Source organism: Ovis canadensis, chromosome 7 (assembly GCF_042477335.2).
Source record: "Ovis canadensis isolate MfBH-ARS-UI-01 breed Bighorn chromosome 7, ARS-UI_OviCan_v2, whole genome shotgun sequence".
NCBI classification, from domain to species: Eukaryota; Metazoa; Chordata; class Mammalia; order Artiodactyla; family Bovidae; genus Ovis; species Ovis canadensis.
Window position 1 is genome coordinate 87,273,904 of NC_091251.1, and position 27,308 is coordinate 87,301,211.

A 27,308-nucleotide genomic window follows, 5' to 3' on the forward strand; every position below is an offset into this window, starting at 1 on the left:
GGCAGTGGTTGGAAGAAAGGTAAAGTTGGTCATGTTTGTATCCCCTAAATGAGGACTAAACGACTTCCCTGGTGGCTCAGATGGTAAAGCGTCTGCCTACATTGTGGGAGACCCGGGTTCGATCCCTGTGTCGGGGAAGATCCTCTGGCGAAGGAAATGGCAACCCACTCCAGTTCTCTTGCCTGGAAAATCCCATGGACAGAGGAGCCTGGTAGGCTACAGTCCATAGGGTTGCAAAGAGTCGGACACAATTGAGCGACTAAACTTTTTCTTTTTCTAAATTAGGACTAGTCAATAAACTAATCTGGGGTTCCCTAAGATCCCATTTAAAGAAAGGAATAATATGGCTGGAAAAGGTTGAAAATCACTAGTCTAACACCTTCAATCTATGAGACAATATGAGCTCAGAGGTTAAGTGACTTACCCAGGGTCATATAGCTTTCATTTCCAGTTAAGAAATGCACTGAAGAATTGGGCAGGCCTGACTTTTTATCACGTCCTTAAGGTTCTCATCTTTTCCTTGTCTTAGAACCTCTGGAGAGTTGTGGCTGGGCCACACCCATCGTTATCCATCTTGCATATATTTTTATATGTTTGAGTGTTGGCAATGAGCCAGAATTGACCACAAGGATCTGGAGCCCCTAAGGCCTTGCCTGGATCATGCTCCAGCAGGGAGGAAGGGCGGGAGAGGCAGGTTGAGTCTGGGAGCCTGGGTTCTGTGCACGTAGTCAAGCCAACCCTCTGACTCAGGCATAGAGGTTGGGGAGGTAGTGAAGCCTTTCAGCCTCTCTCTCCAGCTGGCCCCTCTGCTCCTCCTGGCAATGGGCCAGGCTCTCCGGGACTCCCTGGTGGCTCATGGAAGATGCCCTGGCAGATGCTGGGAGGGAAACCCAGCAGAACCTCTCAGCCTTGTTCACCCCCTCACTCAGCCTCTGCCCTCCTGGGACTGGTTTTACTACAGGCTTGTGTGTCTACATTCATATACTTTCATTTCCATGCTCCTTTCCTTTTGGGAACTCTCCTTTGAAAACACACATTTTTGCAGGACTGCCTCCTGGCTTAATTTCACCTTCCATTTCCTCCTGATGGGTGCCTGATCCACATTCCCTGGCAGGGACAGTCAGAGACCATGGCCAGTGTGATCAAAAGTTAAGCAGCCAGGTCATGGGTGGGCTTTGGAAAATAGGGGTTTTCCGATGTATGCAAAATTTCTTCTGTTCTCTTGACTGTTCACATGGAGACAATTTAAAACATATCCTTGTCCCTCTATCCTGAAGGCTAAGTAAGGCCTGAGGAGGAGAGAGCCAAGAATGAGGGCGGGAGGCGGAGGGGTCTGGTGGCAGCTGCTCCTTTCAGACCCAGGGCTTCTCTCCCTCCTGGGCTGGGGGAAGGGACACAGGAGAAAGACAGGGGCATGGCTTGGGCAAAAGGGTCCTCCTTTTATAGTCTCCAGGGGTAAATATGTTCTGTGCCAGCTTCTAAGAGAGCAGGGCAGGCACTTCTGCTGTTCCAGGAACCATGTTGCGCTCTGATACAGATTCTGCAGGCAGAGGAATCAGTGGACAGCAGACACCAGGAGGGGTCGGCTACCTGTGTGCTGTAGGGACAGGCAGGCTCTATTCAAAGGCCCTGGATAGCTGAGATGATCTGACTCCCTTCTGTCCTCCGTGATACGTGGCAGAAGGCAGGCGTGCTGCTCTGGCCCTTCGGTCAGCAGGAGGATGCATAGATTCCACCTGAGGGGTAGCCCAGCCTAGAGCCCTTGCCCAGAGGAGCTGGGGGACATTCTGAAAAAAGGAGGATCCAGCCATTTGGGAGAAACTCTGGGTATCAGGTCGGGAGGATGGACAGTTTAGACCATGAGTAGGAGTAAGAGCAGGAGAGAGAAGGGCCTGAGATGGTGCCTGGAATAAGCCCTGGAGCTTCTGTTCTCTGGTTTAGGGACCCAGGGAACTGGTGGGTGGGTGCGTGGGGCACATCTGAGTTGGGTGGGTAGGGCTCATCTGAGCTAGGTGTGTGTGCTGGCTTCTGGGATCAATGCATTGGAGGAGGGTAGGGGACAGGCAGCATTGGCTGCTGGGGGATCATCAGGGGAGGAAAGAGTGCAACAGGAGAGCCTTTTAGGACCTCATAGGACTGTAATCAGACAAGGAGAGGCCTGAGCTCCTGACAGGCAGGGCGTGGCCACCTCAGAGTCTTTGCAGAGTCTTGTATGCTTGGCTTTGTAGGGTCCTGCCTTGTTAGGAAGCTGACTTGGGCGGGGGAAAGCAGGCAGATGTCTCCTCCCCAGAGGACTTTCAAGAAGGTGAAAGGAAGGGGGACAGGATGGGTCCATTTCTTACCCAGAATAAAGGGGTTGAAGGTGTAGTTCCAGACCCAGCCAGCAGGTGGCATAAGGGGCCCACACACAGACAACCAAGTCTCCAGCTAGGGAGAAAAACCACCTGGGGTGTGACCACAGGGTCTCTGAGACGTTCTAGAAGATGCTCAGTGATCCCAGATATATGAACAAGCAAGGAAATGCATGTGAACTTCTCTTTGAAGGAAATGGTGGTAAATGAGAAACGGGGTACAGGGATGCACCCCAAAGACTATCCAACCTTGGCTGTGAGAGGTCTTGCCCACCTACCTCACAGCAAGAACTGAGCCTCGAGTGTGTGTAGGGGGTCTCCAGGGAGGGGCGCTGCAGGAAGGCTGGTTTGGGAGGGTTTTGGCAACGAGTGTTAGAACTCTTATGGGGGACGTTTAGGAGCTGAAGGACTGTGGTGAGAGATGGAGGAAAGAATGGAGGGAGAATGAAGACCGTAGCCTGCTAGGTGTTCTATCTACATCCTCTATTCCTGTCCTCACACCCTTTCTGAGAGGTGGGCGCCACTACGCCTGTTTCATAGACGACAGAAACTGAGGGTCAGGGAGAATGAGTAACGAGCCGAGTCACACAGCTACTGAGAGAAAGTTGAGGATGCAGTGGTCTGGTCCCAAACCCTGAGCTCTTCCCACTAAATCCTGCTGCAAGAGACGGGGTGGCACTACTGCTCGGGTAAAAGGGGCTATCCAGTGGGGCTCATGGTCTAAAGGGGAGTCTGGCTTACAGAAGATGCGTGGCTGACGGGCTGAGGCAGCGGGACTGTGTTACAGCCATCAAAAATGGCCAGAAGAGGGGCTGGGGGCCACACAAGACCTAGGGTTCAGTGCCTCAGGCAACCAAATAGCGAGACGACAGAGAGGGGAAGTTGGCCACTTCTGCAGCCGAGAACTTCTTCCTTCCCTAAATGTCTGTGGTCTGGGCTTTCATTGTCTGGGTGAGAAGGCTCTCAGCAGGCGGGCTAGGAAGGCTGTTCAAAAGACACTTGTTTGCAAGAGGAGCTGAGAGATGGGAACAGAGGGTGAGCAGAGACAAATGCCGGAAGAGAGGACAGAGCGTGGGAAGAGCTGAGGCCGGCCAGGTGGGGAGTCCTCCAGGTTGGGGGCTGAGGGGAGAAGCTCTCATGAGGATTGGGAAAGGCAGCAGGGTGGCTCAGCCCTGTGCCCCGGGGCCCGACTGTTAGAATTCTTCTGGAGGATGTTTAAGAGATGAATGAGATGGTTGGATGGCATCACCGCCTCGATGGACATGGGTTTGAGTGAACTCCGGGAGTTGGTGATGGACAGGGAGGCCTGGCGTGCTGCAGTCCATGGGGTCACAAAGAGTCGGACACGACTGAGCGACTGAACTGAACTGAGAGATGAAGGACTGTGGTGAGAGTCCAGTCACTGGAAACCAGGGAAGACCAGGGAGGGATGCAGAGCAGAGGGCCACCCGGTGAAGTGAGGGGGAGGGAGGGGAGTGTGCAGGGTCCCCTTGCACAGGGAAGGTCTCCCCCATGACCATCCCGGTGGAGAGAATGAGGCTTCCTCAGGGGCTCTCTTCGCCATTTCTATGACCAGTGTGGGCTCTTCAGGTCCCTGCCATGAGGAACTGGAAGCTGCTTGATGTCTCTGAGCCAGCCACTCAGACCAAAAGGAAGACACTGACTCCCCCATCTGGATCTGACACCCAGCAGTCAAGCTGGCAACTTCCAACCCCATTTCTGAGATGCCTTCAGTGTTGACTGAGTCCCATGCTGGGTCTATCGGGATCTGGGATGCTCTGAAACATGGACTGGCAGACAAACCTAGGGGTTGATTACCTTTGAGCAGCAGGGATGGGAAGATCATGCCCAACCTCAGCATAGAGAGTGGGGCACACCCAGCCTCGGACAGAGGTCCAGATAGAGCCTAGAGCCAGTTTCCCCAGAGTGCCAGGGCGTGGTGACAGGCTGTAGGCAGACACAGCCCTGCCACGCTGATTCAGGCATTCTGGGGAGACAGACACACCCTGGTTCGTGGGAAAACTGATGTTCTTTCCTGACCAGGTCTGCTCATTATGGACAAACACTCCATTTGCCTTCACTGTAAAAACACCTGAACCAGCAGCTCAGTTCAGCCTCGGAGTGGGCGGGAGAAACGGTCTGGTAGAAAGGATGGAGAGAGCTTGCTCAGGCAAGAAGAAACACAGCTGCTGCGTCCACACCCACATCCCTTCCCTCTAAGGACGTCAGAGTCTGGCCTCTGGCAGCTGATTAAAGCTCTAGGCTGCCTGCTGCGGAGGCTGGTACTGGGGACTGGGGGTGGGGGGTGTGGTGGGTGGGTATTGCTAAGGTGTTGACAGCAGCTGGAGCCACCAGGCACTGGCTGAAAGGTGAGCTGCTGCAATCCAGTGCCCACTCAGTCCCGGGACACTATCCCTCATGTTCGAAAGTGCTGGTAAGTTGCCTGAAGCCACATCAACCTCCAAGGCTCTGGAAGGGAGAGACAAGGGACCTGGGGGTCTGGACTCTCCTATTCATCCCACTTGAGTTGGCGAGTCTTCCCTCAGGGAAGCCAGCTGCAGGCAGTCTTGGGAGGTCATGGGGAAGAGTGACGTCTGTGAGCTGCTCTTGGCTAAGAGAGATTTTCCCTGACAACCTGATGAAGGCCTGATAGTGAAACGCATCCAGGCAGCTGCTTTTTGGAGCGGCTTGGCCCCAGAGTCCCTGCACCACAGAGGAATCCATCCTTGAGGTTCAGAGTAAGACAGGGCACATTTTCCCCAAAACAGTGAACCCCGAAGGCAGATTCTTTCTTGCTGTGGCAGCCCACTAGAAGCACCAACGCTTTTCAGGGTTCTCGCTCATCATTACAGCAGCTCCACTGGGAGAGTTGCTAGAGCAGGCACAGGGCACAGAAGAGGCCCCCGGGGCTGTGGGCCCCCAAGCCTGGGTTGTCTCGGATCCTCTACAATACCATTTCTTCTCCATAAATCAACCTCCGCATCTCACCACAAATGTTACACTGAGGATTCCAAGGCAGCCAGAGCCAAGCAGATGAGGATGCTTAGCAGGACCTCAAAGCCCTCCCCAGAGCTGCCCCAGGATGAAGGGGAGACATATAATGTGGAGGGTGTGGTGGGAGGAGGCTCAGCCTGCTGCCAGACCTCCTCTGCTACCCCAGGGCCACCTTCAGGGTAGGCCTTCAGGCCACCTCCTGGCCTTGGCAGGAGCAGAGGTTCAACCCTGCCTTCCTGTCTTCCCCAGGCAACCAAGGAAAACACCCTAGCCCTTTGCCATCTCTTCCCATCTGCAGCCCCACACCAGCTGGCACCTGACCACTGAACCAGGTTCCTCAGAGCTGAGAACACCACAAAAGTGGGGAAACCCTTCTCTCCCAACCCACCCTTTATTTAGGTACATGGTTCACATACAGGAACGTTCTGGACTTTCTGTAATCCTGCAGAGAGAGCTCTATAAAGGGCAAGGAGACCCAGGAGGATTAGGAGGTTTGTCTAAAATCTCTCAGGATATTTCTACAATGAAGGACTAGAACCCAACATCCAGACTTCCAAAATTTCACTCCAGGAATTTTGCCATTTGTGAAAACTTGTTTCTTCTTGATCTCACGCACTCCTGCATACTTACCTGTAGAATGGATTTTATTTTTTTTAATCAGAACATGCTCTAACATGGAAAGCTAGGAGGTGATGGAGGCAATGGATTGTACGATAATGATATGCTTGAGGAAAAAACCGAATGCGTGGGATAGTGCTCCAGCCCCCGCCTGTGCGTACGTGTGTGTGCACACACCCGGGAACGGAGGAGCAGGCAGGGCTGGTACGGTGGTCACCGTGGGCTGCGCAGTGGTCTGGACAGGGGTTCAGGCGCCTGGTCTGCTCCCCCAAGCAGGAAGCCGGCATGCACTAGTGATGGGTTTCACGGGGAGCCACAGTGCACACATCTATCGCACGGGACACCGACACCAGACCACACACAGCAGGGATCTGTCCCACGGGGCACCAACACCGGACTGCAGACACAGAACAGCGTGAGAGCCAGGCCTAGCCCGAGAGAAGGCTCAGCAGAACTTCCTGCAGCCAGCCTTCCTGGGAGAGGCCTGTAGCTTCTGGAAAGGTTTTCCAACCTGCATGGGACTCTTTCTCCACTCTTCTCATATCAAAGAACAAGGGGGTATCCCACTCTCCCCCTTGGAGTTCCGTGGATCCTCATGGAAACTCAACAAAGGGCTCAGAAAGGAGAAGCAGCAGGAAATCTGTTTGCATGAGGCCTTGGGCCTGGTGTTCATTTGATTCGCCATCTGGTCTCTTCCTGGTACGGTGCACAGGCCACTTGCCCCATCTGGCAGGGTGGCTGGCTCTCTGGGAAGGGTCTCAAGTGTGGGCTCACTCCTCCTTCCAGAGAGACTCTCAGGTCCAAGCAGGTTTTATTCCCCCCAGATCCAGCGGCATTCAGGTGTTGGATGGAGGTGGCTCTGATGCACATGTAATTACATTTGCACAGACGTACACGACACAGACAATGGATGGATCACTCAGGCGGTCACAAAGGAACCCACAGACCTGTGACATCACCACACACAGACACACAGGGATACACAGCTGAAGCGCAGGTGGCGGGGACAGTCACAGCCCCAGTGTCCGCAGTCCGTGCCAGCCCCCACCAGAGTTCTCTCTCCTTCCAGGGGGGCTGTCTCTGGGAAAGGAGGGGCCAGGGCGGAGTTCAGCGGAGACCCCCACACTGCCACAATGGGATCTTCCGAGGGAACTCCTAGGAGAGACCCTCCAGTGGGAGCTCAGGAGTGCCCTCTGCTGGACATGACGTGCTGGTGCAGCTCAGAAAGGGAGGCCTCTGGTGGGGCTGGAGGCAGCTCAGATTGTGTGTCTGTGTCGTGTGTGTGTCGTGTGTGTGTCGTGTGTGTGTGTGTGTGTGTGTCTCAAAAGTGTGGGAAGGGCCGAAATCTAGATCTGACAGGGATTCTGCGCAGGAAATGTATTTTTCTGGGGTTGATGTCGTACCAGAAATTTCCACCAAGAACTACTAAAGGTTCAGGCAAGTTCAACTGGGTAACTGCACAGGTGGTGGACATGCAGCAGCAAAGCCGTGCAAGGCACATGCTGGGTTCTTGCTTTCTTCTCAGTCAGTGGCTCCCAGGACATTTCCCCAAAACCGGGTCAGAGCCTCCCAGACTTCCTGCATAGACTTTCCGAGTCCTTTCAGCTAAAGGTTCTATGCCAGGCAAGGCCCTGAAGACATCTGGGCCTTGGGGACCCCCTCCTCTCCATCCTCCCTTCTACAAGTTGGAGACCTCTGAGGCAGAATCCCTAGGGCTCTCTTCTCCTCCCAAAGGGCTTCCTCAAGTCTATTCTTGCCTCAGAATCATCTCTGTCTCCAGCTCACTGACCCACAGGCATCAGGCCAGGAAGGTGCAAAATGGGGAAGGGCCTCTGTTTCAGTGGAAGGAGTCTACTTGAGGGTGAACGTGTCCACTTCACTCCCCTAAATGCCACGGTTGGGGCAGGGAAACCACACGGCCCATTTGTGAGTATGTGTGGATGTGTGCGCGTGCAGGGGGTACTGAGTTGCGGACAATGTTGGAGGGAAAGGACAGTGTTTAAAAGGGGATTATTCCTGCTGTATAAACTGTTCCCCCTGATGGAGATGGGGATGTGTTTATATAACAAAATTTATTAGACCACATAAAACCAAACTAAGAGAGTCATGTCAGTGGGCTGGCATGTCAGTTTCTTCTTGATTGAGGGGAGGAGGGGAATTATTCTAGAAAATAAGCTAAGTAAATAAGGAAGAGTGGTGGAAAGATTCTGGGGAGGTGGGGGTGTACCCATCCTGGCCTTCTGCCCCTGCAGAGCCTAGTCGGGACGATGGGTCTCTGGCAGCAATGAATCCCAGGAACTGGACAATTGGGACAGGGAACTGACCGGGGACGTTCTCTCAGTGGTGGCTCGGTGGGGACCTCGGGGAGCCTCCCCCGCTGTCTCGCCTTCCTCCTCTTGAAGCCTATGGAAAACAATGTCCCACTTCAGAAATGAGCACCTCTTGGAGGCCGTGGCCCATCTCCAAGGCCTGGCTTCCCACCTCCTCCCCTCAAAACACAAGTCAAGTCTGCACCCCGGCAGACCCGCCACAATCTGCAAAGTGAAGGCAGATGCTTCAGAAAAGGCTGGTTCCAGGCAGCCCGGCCTCTGGGACACGTGTTCAGCTGGTTCCCAGAACAGGGGGTGATGGTGCAGCAGCCATGGCCTGCCCCCCATCCTTCCCCCATGACGACTCCAGGACACCCAGGACTGGGGGGAAATGAAGTCACTTTTCTGCCTTTAAGCTCCAGACACTCTGGATTTCTCTGACTAGTGGCCCAGGTGTGAGAGGTCACATATGGTGTGTCAAAACATCAGGGGGCCTGTTTTGAGTATAAGCATCGTCCTTCCCCCCCCTCAGCAGAGTGCTCCAGTCAGTCCTCCCCACACTCACCCAGGCTCCTCCTCGGTTCTCTCTGGGGTCTGGCGCTCTTTGAGCTCAAGCTAGGAAAGGGAAAGGGCAAGGAGTCAGAGCAGCCACGAGGGGAGCCTGCTCTGAGACAACTTTCCCCGAAAGAGGCTCCCTGTACCCAACATATCTGATGCTCGTTCCTTCTGGAATCAGCCCCTCTTGTCTCTTGCCTTCAAAAGTCCATCCTTCCTCCCACTCCTGTTTCCTTCCCGCTCTCCCCACTTGCTCAGCCTTTTACACTGCCCACAGGTCCCCCAAAACTGCCTAAGAGCTCTTGACTGGAGGGACCCCCAAGGCTGTCCACTGCTCTGGGCCGCCCCTCGCCAGCTCACCGTGGTGGGCTTTTCTAGGGCAGCAAAGCGCTCTTCCCAGCTGGCCGCAGATTTCTCAAAAGCCTCGTGCCTCTTGAGGAGCTTTTCTACACCGTCCACCGTGTGTCCATAGTCCCGGCTGGCCAGGTAGGGCTCCTGGGCGATCAGCCATGCTTCGGCCACGGAGGCATCCCGGAAGAACTGGCACACTTCCAGCACTGCCGAGACAACAAAGCCCAGGGTCTGTGAGCACCCCCCCCGGACCTAGGCGGCCTGGGAAGGTCCGCTCACAGACAGACGTGCAGCTGGCGGGCAGGCGGACTGGGCTGTCTTCCCAGGCTGTCTTGCTCACTCACAGACGTGCACAAGCAGCCGTGGGGGAGTCCAGGTCTTTGCGCAGCCTCTACCCAAGTGGTGGGCTCTCCCCACCCCTCCGGTCTCCAGCCGCGGAGGACAGAGCCCCTTCTGGGCAGCACACACCACAGGTCAAACCCCTGGGATGCACTAGAGCCTTACCCTGACCCCTGGAGAGGCCACAGCTCTACAGAACGCCAGCCCGGCAGGAGGCGGGGGTGGGGGCAGAGCGCAGACAGGGAGTGGGTGTGCTGGCTGTCAGAGGTGGGCTTCCAGCAGCGTGTCTGCTGGGTCTTCTCCGTGAACCTCCTCCCCCCCAGCCCCCGAGGCTCCCGGCCCTGAGTTCTGCTGATGAGTGGTGCTGTGTGTGTTGGGGGGCTCGTCTCCTCCACTGCCTTGTGACATCACCCCTCCCCGCACCCGCCCCCACCCCTCCCCGATTGCCTGGCTCCCAGGCTTCACTCACACATGCGGAGCCGCTCCCAGCGGGCCTCCCACTTCTCCTTCATCTCCTCCCTCCTGGACACCACCTGCTCCCGCTTCTCCCTGATCTGCGGGAAGAAAGGGAAGGCAGCTCAGGCTTTGGTAACCCTTCCCCCCACTGTGGGAGGCGGTGTGTGGAAGGGCCCTGCAAAGCCGGCTGGCCTTGGTCACAGGGTAAGGCTCTAGTGCATCCCAGGGCATCAAGTCTTGGCCCTGCCAGCTGAGCAGCCTTGGCCAGGTTACTTAACCTCTCTGGGGTTAAATATGCCTCACTCAGGAAGCAGGGGTCGCCAAGCCCAAAGCACACACACGAGAGGGTTTAGGAGGGTTATGAGCCCATTCGCCCTTTGAAGCGGCCAGCTCCTTGAATGGGTTTGGTGAAGCTGTAAATCCCTGGGCCAACACAGAGCCCCAGTGCTCCTGGGATGAAAGAAAGATGAGCCTCCAGGGCCCACAGGCTCCCTCCCAGGAAGCTGTCTGGCCCGGCAGGAGTGGAGGTGAGAACAGGCGAGCACACGTGTCCGTCCCGCCGGCCCACCTCGTCCGAGGCCTGGTGCTGCCTCTGCAGGAGGGACTCGCCGAGCTCCAGGCAGGTGCTGAAGTTCTTGCTGCGAGTCTCTATCTCCGCCCGGATGCCCTGGTGATACTTCATGAGGAGTTCCACCGAGGAGACGTCCCTGGGGGGCAGGGTTGGGAGTTTGGTGAAAAGGGAGACTCAGGGTGACTCTGGCCCACTTGACATCAAGTTCCAATCAGAGGGGGGGCCCCCCATCTGCCTGGGAGTCTGATCCCACTTCATCCTCTCTCTCTGGACAGCCAGGAAGTCCTGCCAGCTGCCTGGTCCAGCAGGAACACTGATGCCCTAGTGGCCTCCCTCGGCCAGTAGTCAGGACACGGGCAGGGGGGCAGCAGCCACACACACACACACACACACACACGCACACACACGCACGCGCACACACACACGTTACATTTGGCAATAAAGAGGAATGAAGTACTGATATATGCCAAGTAGATGAACCTTGTGGACAGTGAAAGAAGCCAGTCCCAGAGGACCACACATTCTGTGATCCCACTCATGTGAAAAGTCTACAATAGGTAAATTTAGATATACAAAGCTGATTAGAGGTTGCCAAGGGCTGCAAAGAGACAGGAGTGGGGTGATGACTGTTAAGGGGTACCGGGCTTCTTTCTGAGGTGATGAAAATTGGGGTGAGGGTTGTCCCACTGTGACTATGCAAAGCAAACACTGAACGGCGCCCTCTAAACGGCTGAAGGGCGCGGCATGTGAATTATAAGCTCAGTCAAGACGTTAAGAAAAAAAATTTGACCACCAGGACAGGCGCCCTAGAGGCAGAGGGCCAGAGATGGGCACAAAGTGTGTAGTGAGTTCTGATCCTGGCCAACTGCCCACACACCTGCCTCTATCTCTCATAGGCAATGAGCTCCTTTCCCGAGTTTTAGGGAAAAGGTCCCCAAAAGCCCGTGCTAGGGGGAGAGTGACCACTTCTGGGCCTGCCCAGCTTTTGATGTGTAAACTACTTATTTTCACTGACAACTGTGGCCACTTGTGTCCCACGACGGAATCTGAGTGACAGATGTGTTTCTCAGCACTCAGGACTCTTTACTCTGCAATGGTCGTCCTCCCAGTAGCAGCTGAGCCACTAAGATGCTGCCTGGACCCAGCCTCAGGGGCCCCTTGGGGATTCCTGCGTGCCCACAGTCCAGGAGACCCCTCCAGGACGGGCTGGCATCCCGGCCCGCCAGCCTCTGGGACAAAGTGGGCCGGGGGTGGGGCTGCTGCTCTCACCTGGGCTTCTCCTGGGTCTCGATCTGCCGGACAATGCTCTCCATCCAGGAGAGGAGGTCTCGGGCCATGCTGAAGAAGCGGAATTTGTCTGCCGTGTCCACCAGCTGGGTGCGGCGCCCGGCACAGGCATCGAGCAGCGCCTGCCACGCGGCAGACACTTCCTGCTCGTTGTTCTGGATGATGTCTGCCTTCTCCCCAGCGTACGCCGTCTGCAGGCGGGCGGCCACATCCTGGAACTGCTGTACCTGTGATGGGGCAAAACTGACTGTTGTTCCCCAGGCCGACATGTCTTGGGCCTAGGATGGATGAGAGTGTCTGCTTCCTCTGGGTCTCCCTCTTGAGGATGGTACTAGAGGCTCCCCACTTCTTGGGTGCTAGAGAGAAGGCTCCCTGCTTTGGCACCTCTGCTGACCCAAAGCGCCCCTTGAGTTCTGATGAGGATTTGGGAGTAAGAGGGGCTCTGTGCCCTTTGATGTGGGATTATGAGAGTAATTATATACCGGGCATCGCTCTAAGCACTTTTTATGACTCTCTCTGTCTTTATAACAATCTCATCAAAGAGGTACTGTTCTTATCCCTGTTTCTGAAACAAGGAAACTGAGCCGCAGGGAGGCTCACGACTGGCCCGAGGTCACTCATGCTCGGAGAGGGCACAGCTGGGACTGGAGGCATCTCTCGACTCCCTGTTCCAGATCCTTCTTGTGATGCCATCCCCTGTTTGAGGCCGGCCCCAGGGCAGTGAAGCCTCACTCCCGAGACCCTGGTGGGGCTGTACCTGCCTCAAGGGCTCTGGCATCCCCAAGGCACCTCCAGCTGGAGGACAAATCCCTAGGCTGTCCCCTTCTTGGTGACCCAGGGGCCCCACCTATTAATACTTTGGTGTTTTTTCCTGAAATCCCACTGCGTCAGTGCAAGACTGCAAGTGAGCCCAGCTCTCCCTGTTCCTCTGGAAGCCCGGTGAGCACCCCCAAAGTGACCGAGCCCCCCCGCCCACCTCAACCTTTTCACCACTTTGGACTCTGCAGAACCTTATGGGCCTATAGAAGTGCCTTAGGGGGCACCCCATGATGAGAGGGGGGGAGTCTAGGCTGATCTTGGGCCCCCCTCCAGCTGCCACTTGGAAAGGCTGAACAGCCCCATGGCTAAGTGTTCAAAGTCTACAGCCAGACTGCCAGGATCTGAATCCTGGCTCCACTGCTTAGCTGCATGTTTCCAGGCAACTTAATTACCTTTCTATGCCTTGCTTTCCTCATCTAGAAAAGGCAGAAGCCATTACTCCCTTCCTCAGAGTGTGGCTGAGTGTATTGCTTAGAACAGTACCTGGTGCTAGGAAAGCGCTACGTGTAGACTCACTAATGATTCTGTAACACTCTGACAACCAGATAAATTGCATTTTAAGGTACTTTGCATTGGGTTTTGGGAAAGGCTCTGTTTAAAGTGAAAGTGTTAGCCGCTCAGTCATGTCCGACTCATTACAACGCCATGGACTGTAGCCCGTCAGGCTCTCTGTCCATGGGATTCTCCAGGCAAGAACACTGGAGTGGGTAGCCATTCCCTTCTCTAGGAGATCTTCCTGACCCAGGGATCAAGCCCAGGTCTCCCACATTGCAGGCAGACTCTTCACCATCTGAGCCACCGGGGAACTAGCTCTAAAGCTAAAGAACATTTGAAAGCCTCTGCTCCCTGCCTTCCTGCCTGGAGCTGTTGCCTCTCTAGGGAGTGCCTGTTCCAGAGATTTCCTCTCTAGAAGCCAGGAGAGGACCTGACACTACAGGGCCCCAGGGATGCTAGTCAGGGGTGAGGTGGAGGGACAGCTGGGGACCAGAGGCACCTGCTCCCCCAGCAGGTGGAGCTCCCGCTCAAAGGCAGTGTGCGTGCGGTGGAAGGACTCCGCAGTGCTGGCGTCCAGCCCCACATCCTCGGGCAGCTCGCGGTGCTTCTCGCCAATGAGGCCCAGGATCTCGGAACCGGTGTAGAAGTAGCGCTGCAGGTCATAGGAGGCGGCCAGCAACTGCATGCGCGTGTCGATGAGCTCTAGCAGGTCCGCCCACATCTCGTTCAGCCCGTCCTTCCACTCGGCGATGGTGGCTGCCTCGGAGTGGCCCGCGTCGATGAGCCTCTCAATGATGGCATTCACGTTGTCCACCCGCTCCTGCCCAATCGCCCCAGTCTCCCGGGCAAAGTCCCGGAACTTGTCCCGGAGCACCTGGACAAGGGTAGATGGAAACGCGGTTATCGGTTATCAGGGCTTGGGCTTCAGTGGTGTCATCACACAGACTCCCAGTGGCACCTGCCACCACCTGGAGCTGGGCTCTGACACCTTCCCCAGGGTGCCTGAGCTCACACGGAGGAGCCCTCGTCACTGCGGCACATGGCACCGGGCAGGCGAGTGTGTGTGAGTGTGGAGGGGGAGAGACAGCTCCCAGGTCTGCTGCATTAGAGGGAGACAAAGCAAGCAGGGGCCGTGGACACTCACAGTCACGTGGTCAAAGTCTTGCCCCATTTCTGAGGAGGAGGCCACCGTGTCCTTCTCTGCGATCCACTGCTCCAGGTCATCCACCTCCCTCTTGAGCTGGAACAGGTGGTACATGTTCTCCAGCTTCCGCCTGCGCTCCTCCGCCATGTCCTTCAGCCCTGCATACTGCTTGTCCACCTGCCCCTGAAGTCTGATGATCTGTTCTCTGGGATTCAAAGCAAGAAAAGTCCTCAGAGGGGGCGGCCGAGAACCCAGGGCAGCCAGCTTCAAGGAGCCCGCCTCCTCCTTCCCAGCCCTGAGGCCTGGATGCGTGGGGGAGCACAGCTTTGAAGATATGGCAGTGACTTTTCATGGGGAAGAGCTGGGAGAAAAGGAACCATCCCTTAGACCATGATGCTTTGGGGATGATGAAATGTGTCCCCTGACAGGAGCTGCCTCCTGTCCCTGCCCCTGACTCTGAGAAGCTTAGAGAGACTGGTCTGGATGGAGAACTTTTCCACTATTCTTCCAAGGAGGCTGGCAGGGGAGTGGGCAGTCTGAGCCTGGCTCCACCAGCAGCAGGCCTGCTTGGCTCCTTAGGGAGGGATATGCAGTACCAGGGGCTCTTCAGTCCCTGGGGGTCCTGAAGTGGCTGCTGTGGGTGCCCTGAGGATAGGGCCATGCCTGGGGGCAGCCTGAGGTGCCTGACCCAGTGGGCTCCACTGACGCTGCACCCACACCACTCAACAGTTTAGACGGCATATGATGATTTTGCAGAGACACTGCGAGATCCTGACCTACCTTCTGGACTACACACAAAAAGCAAAGTTAGACTAGGCTAAAAGATGCTGAAGACTAACTCCCCCAAAGATGGGAGCTCTCAGTTCACCATGCAGGCAGTTTTGCTACTCTGTTCCCTAGTCTCTTTGCCAACCAGGCCTCCTTCCATCAGCCCTGTTTGAAGTCACACTAAACCAGGACACAACAGGGAACTGGGGCCAACCAGCAGTCCAGAAGGTAGCCTTCTCAAACCCGTAGACTTGGGGAAAACCATTCCTGTTTTCCCCTTGGACCTGAAGGGATCCTGCTTGGCAGGGGCGGGGGGCGTGCCCAGGAGCTGGCCAGGTCGCCTCCGGAGGCACACGCACCCCTCGGGGTGGCCTGCAGATAGCAGGCCCTGGGCCCGGCCGGCCAGCTGCTTGATGTTCCTCCCATATTCCTCCACTGCCCGCTGCTGCCGCAAGTGCCGCTTCAGCATCACGATGGCACTCTCTTCATCCTGCAAGGAAGCGGATTGTCAGGGCATGAGCTCATCTCATCTGGGTGAGATGAGCCAGGACGGGCCAGGAGGTGCGGGAGGGCCAGGCTTGCGGGACACCCCAGGAGCACCGCGCGTGGTCTCTTCCTGCTACTCCCGGTGCCTGGCAATGCCCGCATCCCACCTTCCTCTCGATGCCCTCAATTCTTACCTGACATCCACCCTCCCAGGCCCTGGTCCAACCTCTCTCCTCATGAAAACTTCCTGTATCACCCCAGCTTTTAGAGATCCCCTAACCTCACCTCTCACACCCTCCCACCACAGTACATCTGCACAGAACCCCTGACACACACAAAAATGTACAGAATTCTTGGGTTAGAGCAAATCTAACTAGAAAGCTGAGCACAGAAGAATTGATGCTTTTGAACTGTGGTGTTGGAGAAGACTCTTGAGAGTCCCTGGGACTGCAAGGAGATCCAACCAGTCCATCCTAAAGGAGATCAGTCCTGGGTGTTCATTGGAGGGACTGATGTTGAAGCTGAAACTCCAATACTTTGGCCACCTGATGCGGAGTGCTGACTCATTTGAAAAGACCCTGATGCTGGGAAGGATTGAGGGCAGGAGGAGAAGGGGATGACAGAGAATGAGATGGTTGGATGGCATCAACGACTCAATGGACATGAGTTTGGGTGGACTCTGGGAGTTGGTGATGGACAGGGAGACTCGGCATACTGCGGTTCATGGGGTCGCAGAGTTGGACACGACTGAGCGACTGAAGTGAACTGAAGTGAACTGAACTGGCAAACAGGGCACCCAGCTGGAGTACATGCATCATACGTTCTCAAGAGGAGGGGCGTCCTGAAGGCACCTGGACCCCTGCCTGCTGCCCTCAGTCCTCACACACCTGGCCTTCCAGGTGCCCCCCTGATAGCCCACCTCCCCCCTGGCTCTTCTTCTCAGCTGTTTTTGGCTCCCAACCCTGGACCCTGCTTGAGCCAACCTGGGGGTTCTCGTCAGAGAAGACGTAGAACTCCTGCTCGCCGATCCAGGCCTCAGCCTCGCCCGCATCCAGGTAGTACTGATGGGCCTCGCTGGCCTCTTGCAGGTGCTTCAGCCGGCTGGCTGCTGCCTCCCGCAGCGTGTCCCACGAGCTTTGCAGCTGCCCCAGGCGCTCCTCTACGTCCTGGCAGTCGATCTCGGCTGCTGCCACCAGCTGCTGCCCCCTGTGCAGCACGTCCTCCACCCGGGGCGTGTGGCCCAGGATCTCGTTCTGCAGTGTCTGCGGCCAGAGGGGAAGAGCTCAGGGGCTGGCCTTCCCACAATGCAGGGCAGCCCAGGGCCCCTCCCGGGCACCTCTCGCCCCGAACCACTTAGGGAAGCTTGCGCAGAGTGGGTGGCCATTAAAACGGCCTGTGACCATGTGCCCAGCGCAGTGCTGGGTCCACCCACTCTCCTCTCACCCTCCTGTGAGCTTCTGAGATAAACACTGGACGCCAACACAGAGCGGTTAAGTCCCTGTGGGCTTCGAGTGACAGGGTGGGATTTGAACACGGCTCTCTTGGATCCCAGAGCTGGAGCCCTTGACGGCTCCCTATTCCTGTTTCAGTAGGGCTCAATTTCTTTGCTGCGCATGGTGGAGGAGAGGAAAATGACTCTTAAATGGCCTTCTGAGGTCTGATTTTAGCAACTTTTACTCTGTATAAAACAGTAGTCAGCAGTTGCTCCTTATTCAGGGTAGGATTTTGTTTTGTTTTCTCCTGTTTCTATTTCTCAAATCTTTTCTGAGCTTTTTATTATTTCCTGCTTGAGACTTCAGTTACCAAAATGGTATTTTCTTCCCACTTTGGTGATGGGCAAGAATAGGATACAGGGCCAGTGTTGTGACCATCAGCATTCAAAATACATGGAACTATCAATGCCTGTAAGTCACCTAACTTGTTGAAAGGCACCTTTACACCTGATGCTTGGAATCTCGAGTCAGACAATTTCCTGTGGTCTCTGCAATTGTATTAAAAAAACCCACTGCTCAGCTCAGACAATTTCCTGTGGTCTCTGCAATTGTATTCGAACAACCCAGGGAGGCGTCAGCTGCCACTTGCCTGCTTACTTTCCCTGAGATCTATGAACTCTTCAGGTATACTAGAAAGCTATTTCTGTCTCTCTCCTTTTAAGCAAATTCCTTCCTAGGCTTCTGCTCAGTGTGCTTACTTAGGACATCTTGTCCCTTGACTCCATTCATTTAATACCTAGTTATTAAATTGTTTCCAAGGTAACAGGCCCTGTTCTAGGTTCTAGGAACAATATGGGGACAAGATAAACAAACCCCCTGCCCTCATAAAGCATACACTCTAGTAGAGGAAAGGGTAAGCAAGTAAATAAATAAATGAACGTAGATAACAGGTGCTACGAGGGACAGACACCAATGAGATGAAGATTGTTCTCCGAGGCGTGGCAGTGGCCACTCTAGCTGGGGGTCCAGGAAGGGTTTTCTGCACAGATAACATCTGAGTGAGACGTGACAGATGAGAGAAAGAAGCTCCAGAGAGATCTGGAGGGTGAGTGTTGCTGGCAGGGGGACAGAGCCAGTGTCAAGGAAGTCCCTGGAAGGAAACCTGGATGGTCCAAGGGGCCAGGCAAGCTAGAATACTGTGAGGGAGGGTGAAAGGGATAAGACAGAAAGTTCAGGGGGAGGTGGGAGCCAGGCCAGGCTGGATAGTGGCTCTTAACTCTGGTTGAACATTGAATCACTGGGGGAAACTAGACATAGATAGGGCCACCCCATCCCCAGAGATCCTAATGAATTGATCTGAGATGGGACCCAGGCATTCGTATGTCTAAAGGTTCCCTTGGGTGATTCTAATGTGCAGCTAGAGTTGAGAACCCTTCATGAGGCACCTTGCAGGTTGGGTTCTAGTCACACCATTAGAGCAGTGGTTCTCAAAGTGGGGTTCCAGGCCAGCAGCATCAGCATCACCTAGGATCTTAATAGAAATGCAAGTTATCAGGCTCTGCTCCCAGAGTTTGCTGCAGAGGATCTAGGGTGGAGCCCGGTCAAGTGTGTTTTAACAGGCCCTCTGGGGAAGTCTGATGCCACGGACCACTGCAGTAGAAGGAATGATAAAATGGGATTTCAGCTTTAGTGAGGCTAGCTTAAAATCATCTTTACTGGAGCAGCCACACTCACCCAAGAGATTGTCTTTCCGTTCATGTTAAGGGGAACCCCATCCATATTACTCTTGCCCTTCTCGTGCAATAGCCATCTTCAGCCCAGGGAGGTGAAAATCATTTGACAATAACTCTGAGGCTAAAGTATTGAGTGTTGAAGTGAGCAGAGTTGGCTCATTTTATAGTAGAGGAAACTGGGGCCTCGAGGATACTGTCTTCTGCCAGCCTTCCCCCTTTAACTGGAGGCTGATGTGATAGTGGAACCCCCACCTCCACCACCTTCTAGTTTGGGTACCTACATGCTGCCCCTGGAGCGTCAGTGCCAGGATCATGCCAACTGGAAGCAAAGGGCTAGAGGGAACTTTGAAGAAACCACTTTTAGTATAATTAATTTAGACCCTTACACAGTTGCTGGGTTCTGTCGGCAGATGTTGGCTGCTGACATTTTTGGAAGAAGTAAGTACTGTCTGCCATGACCTTCCTTTCCCAAGTTGCTGCAGTACCGACTGTCACTCTGGGACATTCTGCTCTTTTCTAAGTCCCCAGATTCTCCCTGATCGACACTGCAGCTGCCCGCCCCGCCCCGCTTCCTGAGCCAGAGAGCAAACCAGGCAGGAGGGACTCCGACTAAGAGCAGGGGTACAGTCAGCCCCTGGCCAGACTGCATGGTCAGACCATGAGCCCACGCCACTGGCCTTCCCAGAGGACGCAGGCTTCCCTACAGCCCTGACAGGGGGAGAGCCTCCGCTTGCTTCCAGGCTTCTGACCAAGGCCACAGCAGCTCCCAGTCAGGCCTAAAACAGCAGAACAGCCAGCGGATGTTTGCTCCTATGGCTCAGGGTCCAAGTTTAGTGGCTTCCTCTAAAGGAAGTGGGGGTTAGAGCCCCACAGCATCCTCACATGTTTCAGAGAGTAGAAGCCTACTTGCCCGGAGGAGACCCAACGGGCCAAGCTTAGCCCTGAAAGAGGGACAAAGCAGCGACAGGAGAGATGCCAGGAGCTACAAGCTTCCTCTCAGGGAGGCCAGGAATACAGAAGCTACAAAGCACGTGAAACCCCAGGGCAGGGCCTCCAGATCCTGTGCCCTGAATGGCCTCAAATTCCAAGGCACCTGGACCCCTCACTCCCGCTCAACAACCCCCACGGTTCCCCTAGAATTCTCTCTGCTATCACCAAAGCTGCATGAGAATACACACACAGACTGGGAACCCTGAAACTGTCAACAAGAAGAGTAGTCTGTAATCTGCTGCTGGGGCTTTGTGTCGTCAGAGCTGGGCCCTCTTCCCTGAGGAGTGGCTGGGGCAGGAGGGACTGACCAGGTAGCAGGACTCACCTGATTCTTCTTCATGAACAGCTGCACGGTTTGCAGGTTAGTGCCATAGTCGGTCGACTGGGCCAGAGGCAGCCTTTCCTCCACCCAGAGCTGCGGAGACCAGAGGGCAGGAGAGAGCTGATGACAACCACGGCCACCCTTTCATCACTCACCATGGGTCAGACACAGCTCTGCCTACTGTGTCCCTCCTGTTCCTCCCAACAGCCCATCAGTGTTTTGTAAAAGGGGGGCATTCGATGCTCTGAACTGAGGTTCCAAGTAAGTTGCTCCTGGTCACTTCAAGGTGGGTGGCAACATAGGGATCTCGAGCCCAAGTCTGTCTGGCCCCTAAAGTCCACGGGAGAGCCGCCCTTCAAAGGGCACTGGCTTACTTTTATGTTTAATGTAATCATTACAACCACCCTGTGAAATGAGGTGGTGAGATGACCAGACGTCTCCTGCCAAGAACTGTCCTGGGCAGCAGCCAGCCACCCCGATGACAGCTGGGGAAGCGGGGGGGCCACTGTGCCTGCTCACCGTCTCATCCTCTAAGTCCCGGCTGATCTGCAGCTTGGCTCTGGATGATTCCAGCTGCTTCTTCCTCCTCCCCAATGGCTCCAGAAGGTCCAGGAACCGCTTCTCGATGCTCAGGTCTTCATCCCCCGCCTCCTCTCCCAGCGAGGGCATCTGGGCGAACAGCTCCTCCAGCTCCTCCTTGCGCACGTTCACTTGGTCCTCCACGCGCTGGGACATGAGAGGATGGTGTCGGCACCAGCCCTGGCACCTGGCCAGCCCCTCCTCCTCCTCATTGTTCACGTCCCACCAATCCTCCAAGACCTGGCTTGCACTCAGCCTTCCCCAGGGAGTCTTCTGGGATTGCCCCCATCTTACCTATTGCTCCTCTGAGCACCTATGCTACACTTCTTATGCACACTTTTACTACCCTGTCTGGATCCATCCCTGACTTACCCACTGCAGAGGGTAGGAGGTGGGTTGTAAACTGGGAGACGTGATAAAAGCCGGCCTAGCTAAGGGGACAGGCGGGTACTCCCTTTCAGGTTGCAGCTTTGCTGCCAAGACTCCCTCCATGCCAACGGCCCCAGTCTGCAACCCGTTCACTCACCTTCAGCTTAGCCAGCATCCTGTTGACACTGGTCAGGTCCTTGCCCAGGTCGTCTGACTGCAGCTGGTCCTCCATGGCCCGGATCCACTTGTTGAGGTCGGCCTGGGTCTGCGAGCGCATGTCGGAGCTCCTGGCAGCTGATAGCTGCCGAGCCGTCTCTTGTGTGTTGGCCTGAAGCTCGTCCCAGAGCTGGTGCAGGGCTTCCAGCTTCTGCGACACCAGGGCCGCAAACTGGGGCTTCTCCTCCATCAGCTGCTTTCCTTCCTATGTGGGGAAGGAGAAGTGTTCACCCTATGACCTTGGAGAGGACCCGTGGAGAGCTGCCTTGCTCCAAATGGTTGCCAAGGGCTAACTGAGGGGAGGTCGGTGAGGCGATGGATCTGTCTAGAACTTGGATGAGGCTTAGCTGAAAACCTCTGTACCTCAAGAGTTATTTGCAGCAGAAACTGAGGCACGTTAAGGCAGCCTGGCTTGGAGCCTGTATACTGCACTACGATGGACACAAACTCGTGTGGCTCCCAGGCCTGCTTTTTCCGGATAGCCACAGGAGCAAGAGGCTCCTTTTTCTCCTCTCTTTTTCTTCCCAAGCCTGACTCCAGCCATATTTTTGACTTGGGCCTCTGGACAAGCTTGTTACAAACAGGACCTCTGCTATGAATGACAATTCCCTGGTGGTTCTGCCCATCCAAACAATGAGGGTCAGTAGTCCCTGGACCACTCTGCTCATCTCACAGATCTCCCTGCCTCTGGGCAGGACATCCTGGTGAGGACGATGGATGGCAGACAAGAGATTACTGCTGTCCTGGCACTGGACGCACAGGCTCATGTTCTTAGTGTCTGGACTGTCCCAAGACTCAAGTGACCCACAGGAGGCACCCACTCTGTGCAGGCTTAACATTGGATTACCGGGAGTTCCAAGGTTTAACTACTACTTGGAGAAGTTTTTCACATCCAGGTTCTCTACCGCTCAGCAAGCTCTGGGCCAGTGTCCGTCCCCCATGTGCAGCCCCACTCAAGGAAGTATCCCCAAGCAGAGACCCCACCACTTGCTCTGCTCACCACGTCAATGTTCTCCAGCCACCCCTGGTGGGAAGCCAGCTCTGCCACGAATGCCTGGTGCTTTAGCCATTTGTTATGAAGGTTTCGAGCTTCATCATAGGAGACATCCTGAGATGTTAGCAGCTTGTCATTGATCCAGAGAGTGAGCTGTGGGCAGAAAAAATAGGATCCATGGTCCCTGAGTGTCCCTCTTTGGCCAGGGGTTCATGGCTGAACCTGCTGCCACCTCTGGCTGCAGAAGAAGGCCAAGGGGAGGAAGTATGAACACAACAGAGTACTCCCCTCTGACTCAGGATCCCTAACTCCTGGACAGGAAACTTAACTTGCGTGGTCTCAGGGCTGAAACACAGGCTCCCCCGTGTCTTCCCCTCTAGAGCATGCATGTGCAGTACAACACCAGGGATATTCACACTTCTCTCCACATTTCCAGGACTGAGGACAGGGCCTGGCCTATTGCAGTAGCTCAACACGTGTTTACTGAATGGATGGTTAAACCCACCCTTTGGCAGTAGGGTGAAAAAATGTTATCTGAGGACAAAGCCAAGGGCAGATCCTATAATAAAGGAAGTAAAGGAAGAACTTTCGAGTCTCTCTTGTTTCCAAGATGTCCTGGCATTACACCAAGCTTGGTTTGTACCAAGGGCAGAGGTGGGTGAGGACAAAGTCATTTGAGTTGAGAGGAAAGGGGTATGAGGTTGGAAGCAACAAAAATGTCAGGGGAAGCCCCATTCCACATGGAAGCACTGTTCATGGAGAGACCTAGGAGTGCAGGGTAAAGATTTCCCTGGACAGCTCACCCCAGGCTGAGTGAGGAACTTCTGAGTCAGCGGTTCTCCAACCGAAAAGCTTGTGGAGAATGCTGCTCTCTCTCTCACCCCCTAAGTTCTGATTCATCTAGGCCCAACGGGGGCCCAGAAGTCTGCGTTTAACTAGAGCCAGGACCAGCTCCATAACTTGCAGGGCCTGGTGTAAAATGGAAATATTCAAAGTCATTGGGAATTGCAAGCCGGCAACAGCAGAGTATTAAACCAAACATGAGGCCCTTGTACACAGCGGGCCCTGTGTGAATGCAAAGGTCACATGACTTTCAGGCCAACCCTGACCAGGACCCTAGGTGATTCTAATACAGGTAGTCCTCAGGGCCCTTGTTGAGAAATCTTGCCCCAGACTTGACAAATTAAAAGATATCTTAACATATGTTAAAAAAAATTAAAACCAAAGATTCTAGAGGATGAAGCACTTAAGCCGTTATGAGCCCAGAGCTCTCTGCCTTTAGAATCCAGCCTCCTGAGTTAGAAAGGACTTCCCACCTCCAGGGCACCATGCTTCTAGAGGTAATCTCCTGCAAAGTGGCCAGCCTGGCTGGAGCCTTACCTCCTGGCAGTTCTGCAGGAAGTTCTGGAGCTCCAGGTTGTCTTTCAGAAGCTCTGAGGCCTCCAGGGCCTTTTCGTTGTTCTTCCTGTGCCTGCAAGGAAAGCCGGAACACAAGTCACGAGGGTGCTGTGTACCGCACCACTACCCTACCTGGCTCCGGCCCCCCAACCCTTGGGGCAGAGAGTACCTGTCCTCAATCAGCTGCACCTTCTCCTTGATCTTGTCTGAGAAGAGGTTCCCCTCAGCTACCAGCTTGTTTCCAGAGTCCACAGGACTCAAAACCTTATCCCGGTTGTTCTCCATAGACACCAAGAAATCCTCAAACTTCCGGATCCCAGCCTCTGCAGCTTCTAAGGAGTCTGGGGGCTCCAAGTGAGCCAGGGTATATTCCTGTTGAAGCAAGTTTCCAGACAAGGCATGGAGGTGAGGAGGTGGAGGAGAGGGCCCTTGCCGGGCAGGAGCACCGTGTGCAGCCATGCCAGTTACGGCATGAATGGCGCCCCCTGCAGTTGTGCAAGGAGGAAGGTCCCTGAGTCCTGTTCCCTGCCCCTGCCCCGGGCACCTGATGAGCAGGGTACCCAAAGCCACATGGAAGGATAGCCATCCAGGGAAAAATTCACTTCTCTGAAGGCAAGAAGAGAAGAGGATAACAGAAGACGAGATGGTTGGGTGGCATCACTAACTCAATGCACATGAGTTTGAGTAAACTCCAGGAGATGGTGAAGGACAGGGAAGCCTTGTACGCTGCAGTCCATGGGGTCACAGAGAGTCAGACATGACTGAGCGACTGAACAACAACAAGCCTCTAACTGGCCCAAGAATAAGACACAGTTTGGGACATGGTACTGGAAAGGGCATTGATAAGGAGCAAAGAGGACTGTCTCCTGAGCTAGAGAGAATCTAAGAAAAGCCCAATTTGATCCCTGAGCCCTGGAGCACTTCTGCAGGCTTATAACCTACAAATTCTCTCTTGCCCTGAGAGATGCCCCAAGCCCCTACTGCCTCTCCCTACCTGGTTGCTGAGGATGGCCTCAGCCTGCTTGGCATCTTTCTGGAACTCCTGGAAGCCGAGGCACTGGGTGAGGACCTGGCTGCGGCTCTCCCACATCCGGCTCAGGGCGTCCCAACCCTTTTCTAGGCCGTCTAGCCGCTGGGCCAGGAGCAGGTATTCTGGGTCTGTCTGGCCATGGGTCACCTTCTCCCCAGACACCCTAACTTTCTGGTAGCTCTCCTGGTGCCTGTCGATGTCGTCCTTGATGGCTGCATGCTGCTGCAGGAGCTGCTCGGCCTCCGGGAGGGACTCAGGCATGTCCTTGGAGGCCACATCCTTCTGGGTCGTGGATAGCCACGCCTGGAAGGCATCCAGATCCTGCAGGAAGGCCTGCAGCTGGCTGGCTTCCCCCAGGGAGGCCTCCTGGCTCTTCAAGGCCTGTTTTAGGCCCTGCCACAGCTCCTCCACGTATGCCTGCCTCTGCTCAATGTCCTTCTTCTGCTCGGGGTGTGACGCCATCAACCGCTGTGACTCCCGCTCCAGCATGCCCAGACGGGTCTGGATGGCAGCCACGTCACGCTCCAGCCCTGACAACTTGCGCTGGATGGCAATGACCCCCGCCAGGTCCCGGCCCAGGTCCTTTGTGGACTCCACCACCTTCGTCTTGTCCATGATCCACTTGCCAGTCTCCTCGCAGTCCACGCAATAGTTGTGCACCCGGAGGGCCGAGTCTACTGCCTCCCGCCGTTCGGACACCATGGTCTGGAAGTCCTGCCACCTGCCGAGGGAGACGGGAGTCAGACAGCCTCTTCCTTCACCCTTCCCACAGGGGGTCCCTTCCAGATTTCCCACCAGAGTCTCCCCTGATAGAACCTGCACACTGAAAAAAGAGTCATCTCTCCAGCAAACTGTAATGAGTCAGTTTATGCAATTTTACCCAAGACAACAGAACTGCCAGAGCTTTCCATTAGCAGGAGGTGAGCTGTGATGTTATTACAATCATCAATAAAGCAACATGATGCTCTGTATATAAGCTCTATGTGTAGCTGAAATTCAGGAAGACTTACAATTTCCCAGATTTTCTGAAATGCAAGCATATCTCGTTTTATTCAGCTCTGCTTTACTGTACTTCACAGATACTATGGGGCTTTTGTTTTTGTTTTCTTTTATGAATCGAGGATCTGTAGCAATCCCTTGTTGAAACATCTATTAGTGCCATTTTTGCAACATTTGCTCACTTTATTTCTATCATATCTTGGTAATTACTGCAACATTTCAAACTCTCTCATTATTATACTTGTATGGTGCTCTGTGGGCAGTGAACTTTGATGTTACTATTGCAAAAAGGTTATGCCTCACTGAAGGCTCAGAGGATGAGCATTTCTTAGCGATAAAGTATTTTTAAATTAATGTTTGTACATTGTTTTCCTAGGCATAATGAGGTTGCACACTCAGTAGACTACAGTACTTTTTGTAAACAACTTTTATATGCACTGGGAACTCCCCAAACTTGTGTGTGACTCATTTTATTTTGATATTGATATTTTGATATTTGATTATTGGGGTGGTCGGCAACTGAACCCACATTATTTCTGAGGTATGCCTTTACTGAAAATAATTAGAAACACCCCATTATCAACCATAAGAAAGCTTTATGACACAGGATTCCAGCTGCCCCAGAGGAACCACACAAATGTCTAAGACCATGTTCCAAGTGCCCAGGGCCTAAGGAAAGCCAGCATGGTTGTCAAAGAAAACAGTCGTAGTGAAGAGAAGGAAGAAGAAGAGGAAGGGGGAAGAAGTTGGGATTGTAATGAAAACATCTTAACCTTCATGTGCAGTGTGGAATGAACCTGGGGAGTGTGCAGAAGATGGGCAGATGTCCTGCAACTTGTGTGCAGCCCACAGTAAGCCTCTTCTAAAGAGCCGCTCAGTAGCCTGGGTCCACACCACCAAGGACACCTCCCCTGGACCTGGGTTTACTCATCCTGCCTCACTGTGACCTGGAAGCACACGAGAGTATGCTGAACGTGCAGGCTAACTGAGCTCATCTCTCTTGATTACCCACAACGTATAAGCATTATGAAGAGCTTTGGGAACATGCGGTCATAGCTAGACTTTACTCTGGCTTTGGCCCTTAGGGAATAATAGTCATAGCCAGACTTTGCTCCATGGAGTGTATGAGTTAGAAAGAAAGTACGATAAACTCATCAAGCAACAATAATATAAAATACGACATACATAGCACACACCAGGCAGAGAAGACTAAGGGAGCTATGAGGAGCAGGAGGGGTGGTAAGAGCAGGTCACACGGTGGTCCTCTGAGCTGTGCTTCAATGAACACTTCACCAGCAGTGAGCTATTTAAGGATGGGGCCCTGAGTCACTCATCTTTGCAGCCCAGGCACCTGGGGATGGAGGTAGAGGGAGGAGGCAGATGGACTGGGTAGAGTGCATTGTGGGCATTCCCAGGGTGACCGCAGTCTGGGGGTGGAAGACAGGTCTGCAAAGCAGTGGGAGGAGGGCTGGGAAGGATCGGGAATTCCAAGAGAGAGGAGGAGGAGCCCAGAGAAAGGATGGGAAATTCCAGGAAAGAGGGGAGAAGAGTCCAGAGGTAAGGCCCCTGACCTCTGGGGAGTTTTATGCCTGTAACACGGATGCTGCTGAGGCTGGATGTTAAGGGAAAGGGGCTGGAGGTTCCCCCCAAGGTGGTCTGAAACTACTGTGAAAGGAAAGCGAGGTGCCCCAGGGCTGAGAGG

At 54.5% G+C, this 27,308-nt stretch overlaps 1 protein-coding gene across 3 annotated transcripts in view; it reads right to left on the reverse strand.

The window, feature by feature from the left end:
* SPTB (spectrin beta, erythrocytic) overlaps positions 1 to 27,308 on the reverse strand; it is a 128,130-nt gene that overhangs the window by 9,321 nt on the left and 91,501 nt on the right. For all 3 annotated transcript variants that reach the window (XM_069595106.1, XM_069595104.1, XM_069595105.1), the window contains exons 16-32: positions 24,572 to 25,328; positions 23,747 to 23,949; positions 23,560 to 23,650; positions 22,186 to 22,332; positions 21,127 to 21,390; positions 20,541 to 20,747; positions 20,025 to 20,114; positions 16,527 to 16,805; positions 15,417 to 15,547; positions 14,290 to 14,494; positions 13,645 to 14,019; positions 11,814 to 12,058; positions 10,542 to 10,680; positions 9,987 to 10,071; positions 9,188 to 9,384; positions 8,838 to 8,887; positions 8,288 to 8,366 (exon numbers count right to left, since the gene is read on the reverse strand). In XM_069595106.1, coding sequence (XP_069451207.1) covers positions 8,288 to 8,366; positions 8,838 to 8,887; positions 9,188 to 9,384; positions 9,987 to 10,071; positions 10,542 to 10,680; positions 11,814 to 12,058; positions 13,645 to 14,019; positions 14,290 to 14,494; positions 15,417 to 15,547; positions 16,527 to 16,805; positions 20,025 to 20,114; positions 20,541 to 20,747; positions 21,127 to 21,390; positions 22,186 to 22,332; positions 23,560 to 23,650; positions 23,747 to 23,949; positions 24,572 to 25,328 — 3,544 coding nt within the window. The remainder of the gene's footprint in view (positions 1 to 8,287; positions 8,367 to 8,837; positions 8,888 to 9,187; positions 9,385 to 9,986; positions 10,072 to 10,541; positions 10,681 to 11,813; positions 12,059 to 13,644; positions 14,020 to 14,289; positions 14,495 to 15,416; positions 15,548 to 16,526; positions 16,806 to 20,024; positions 20,115 to 20,540; positions 20,748 to 21,126; positions 21,391 to 22,185; positions 22,333 to 23,559; positions 23,651 to 23,746; positions 23,950 to 24,571; positions 25,329 to 27,308) is intronic.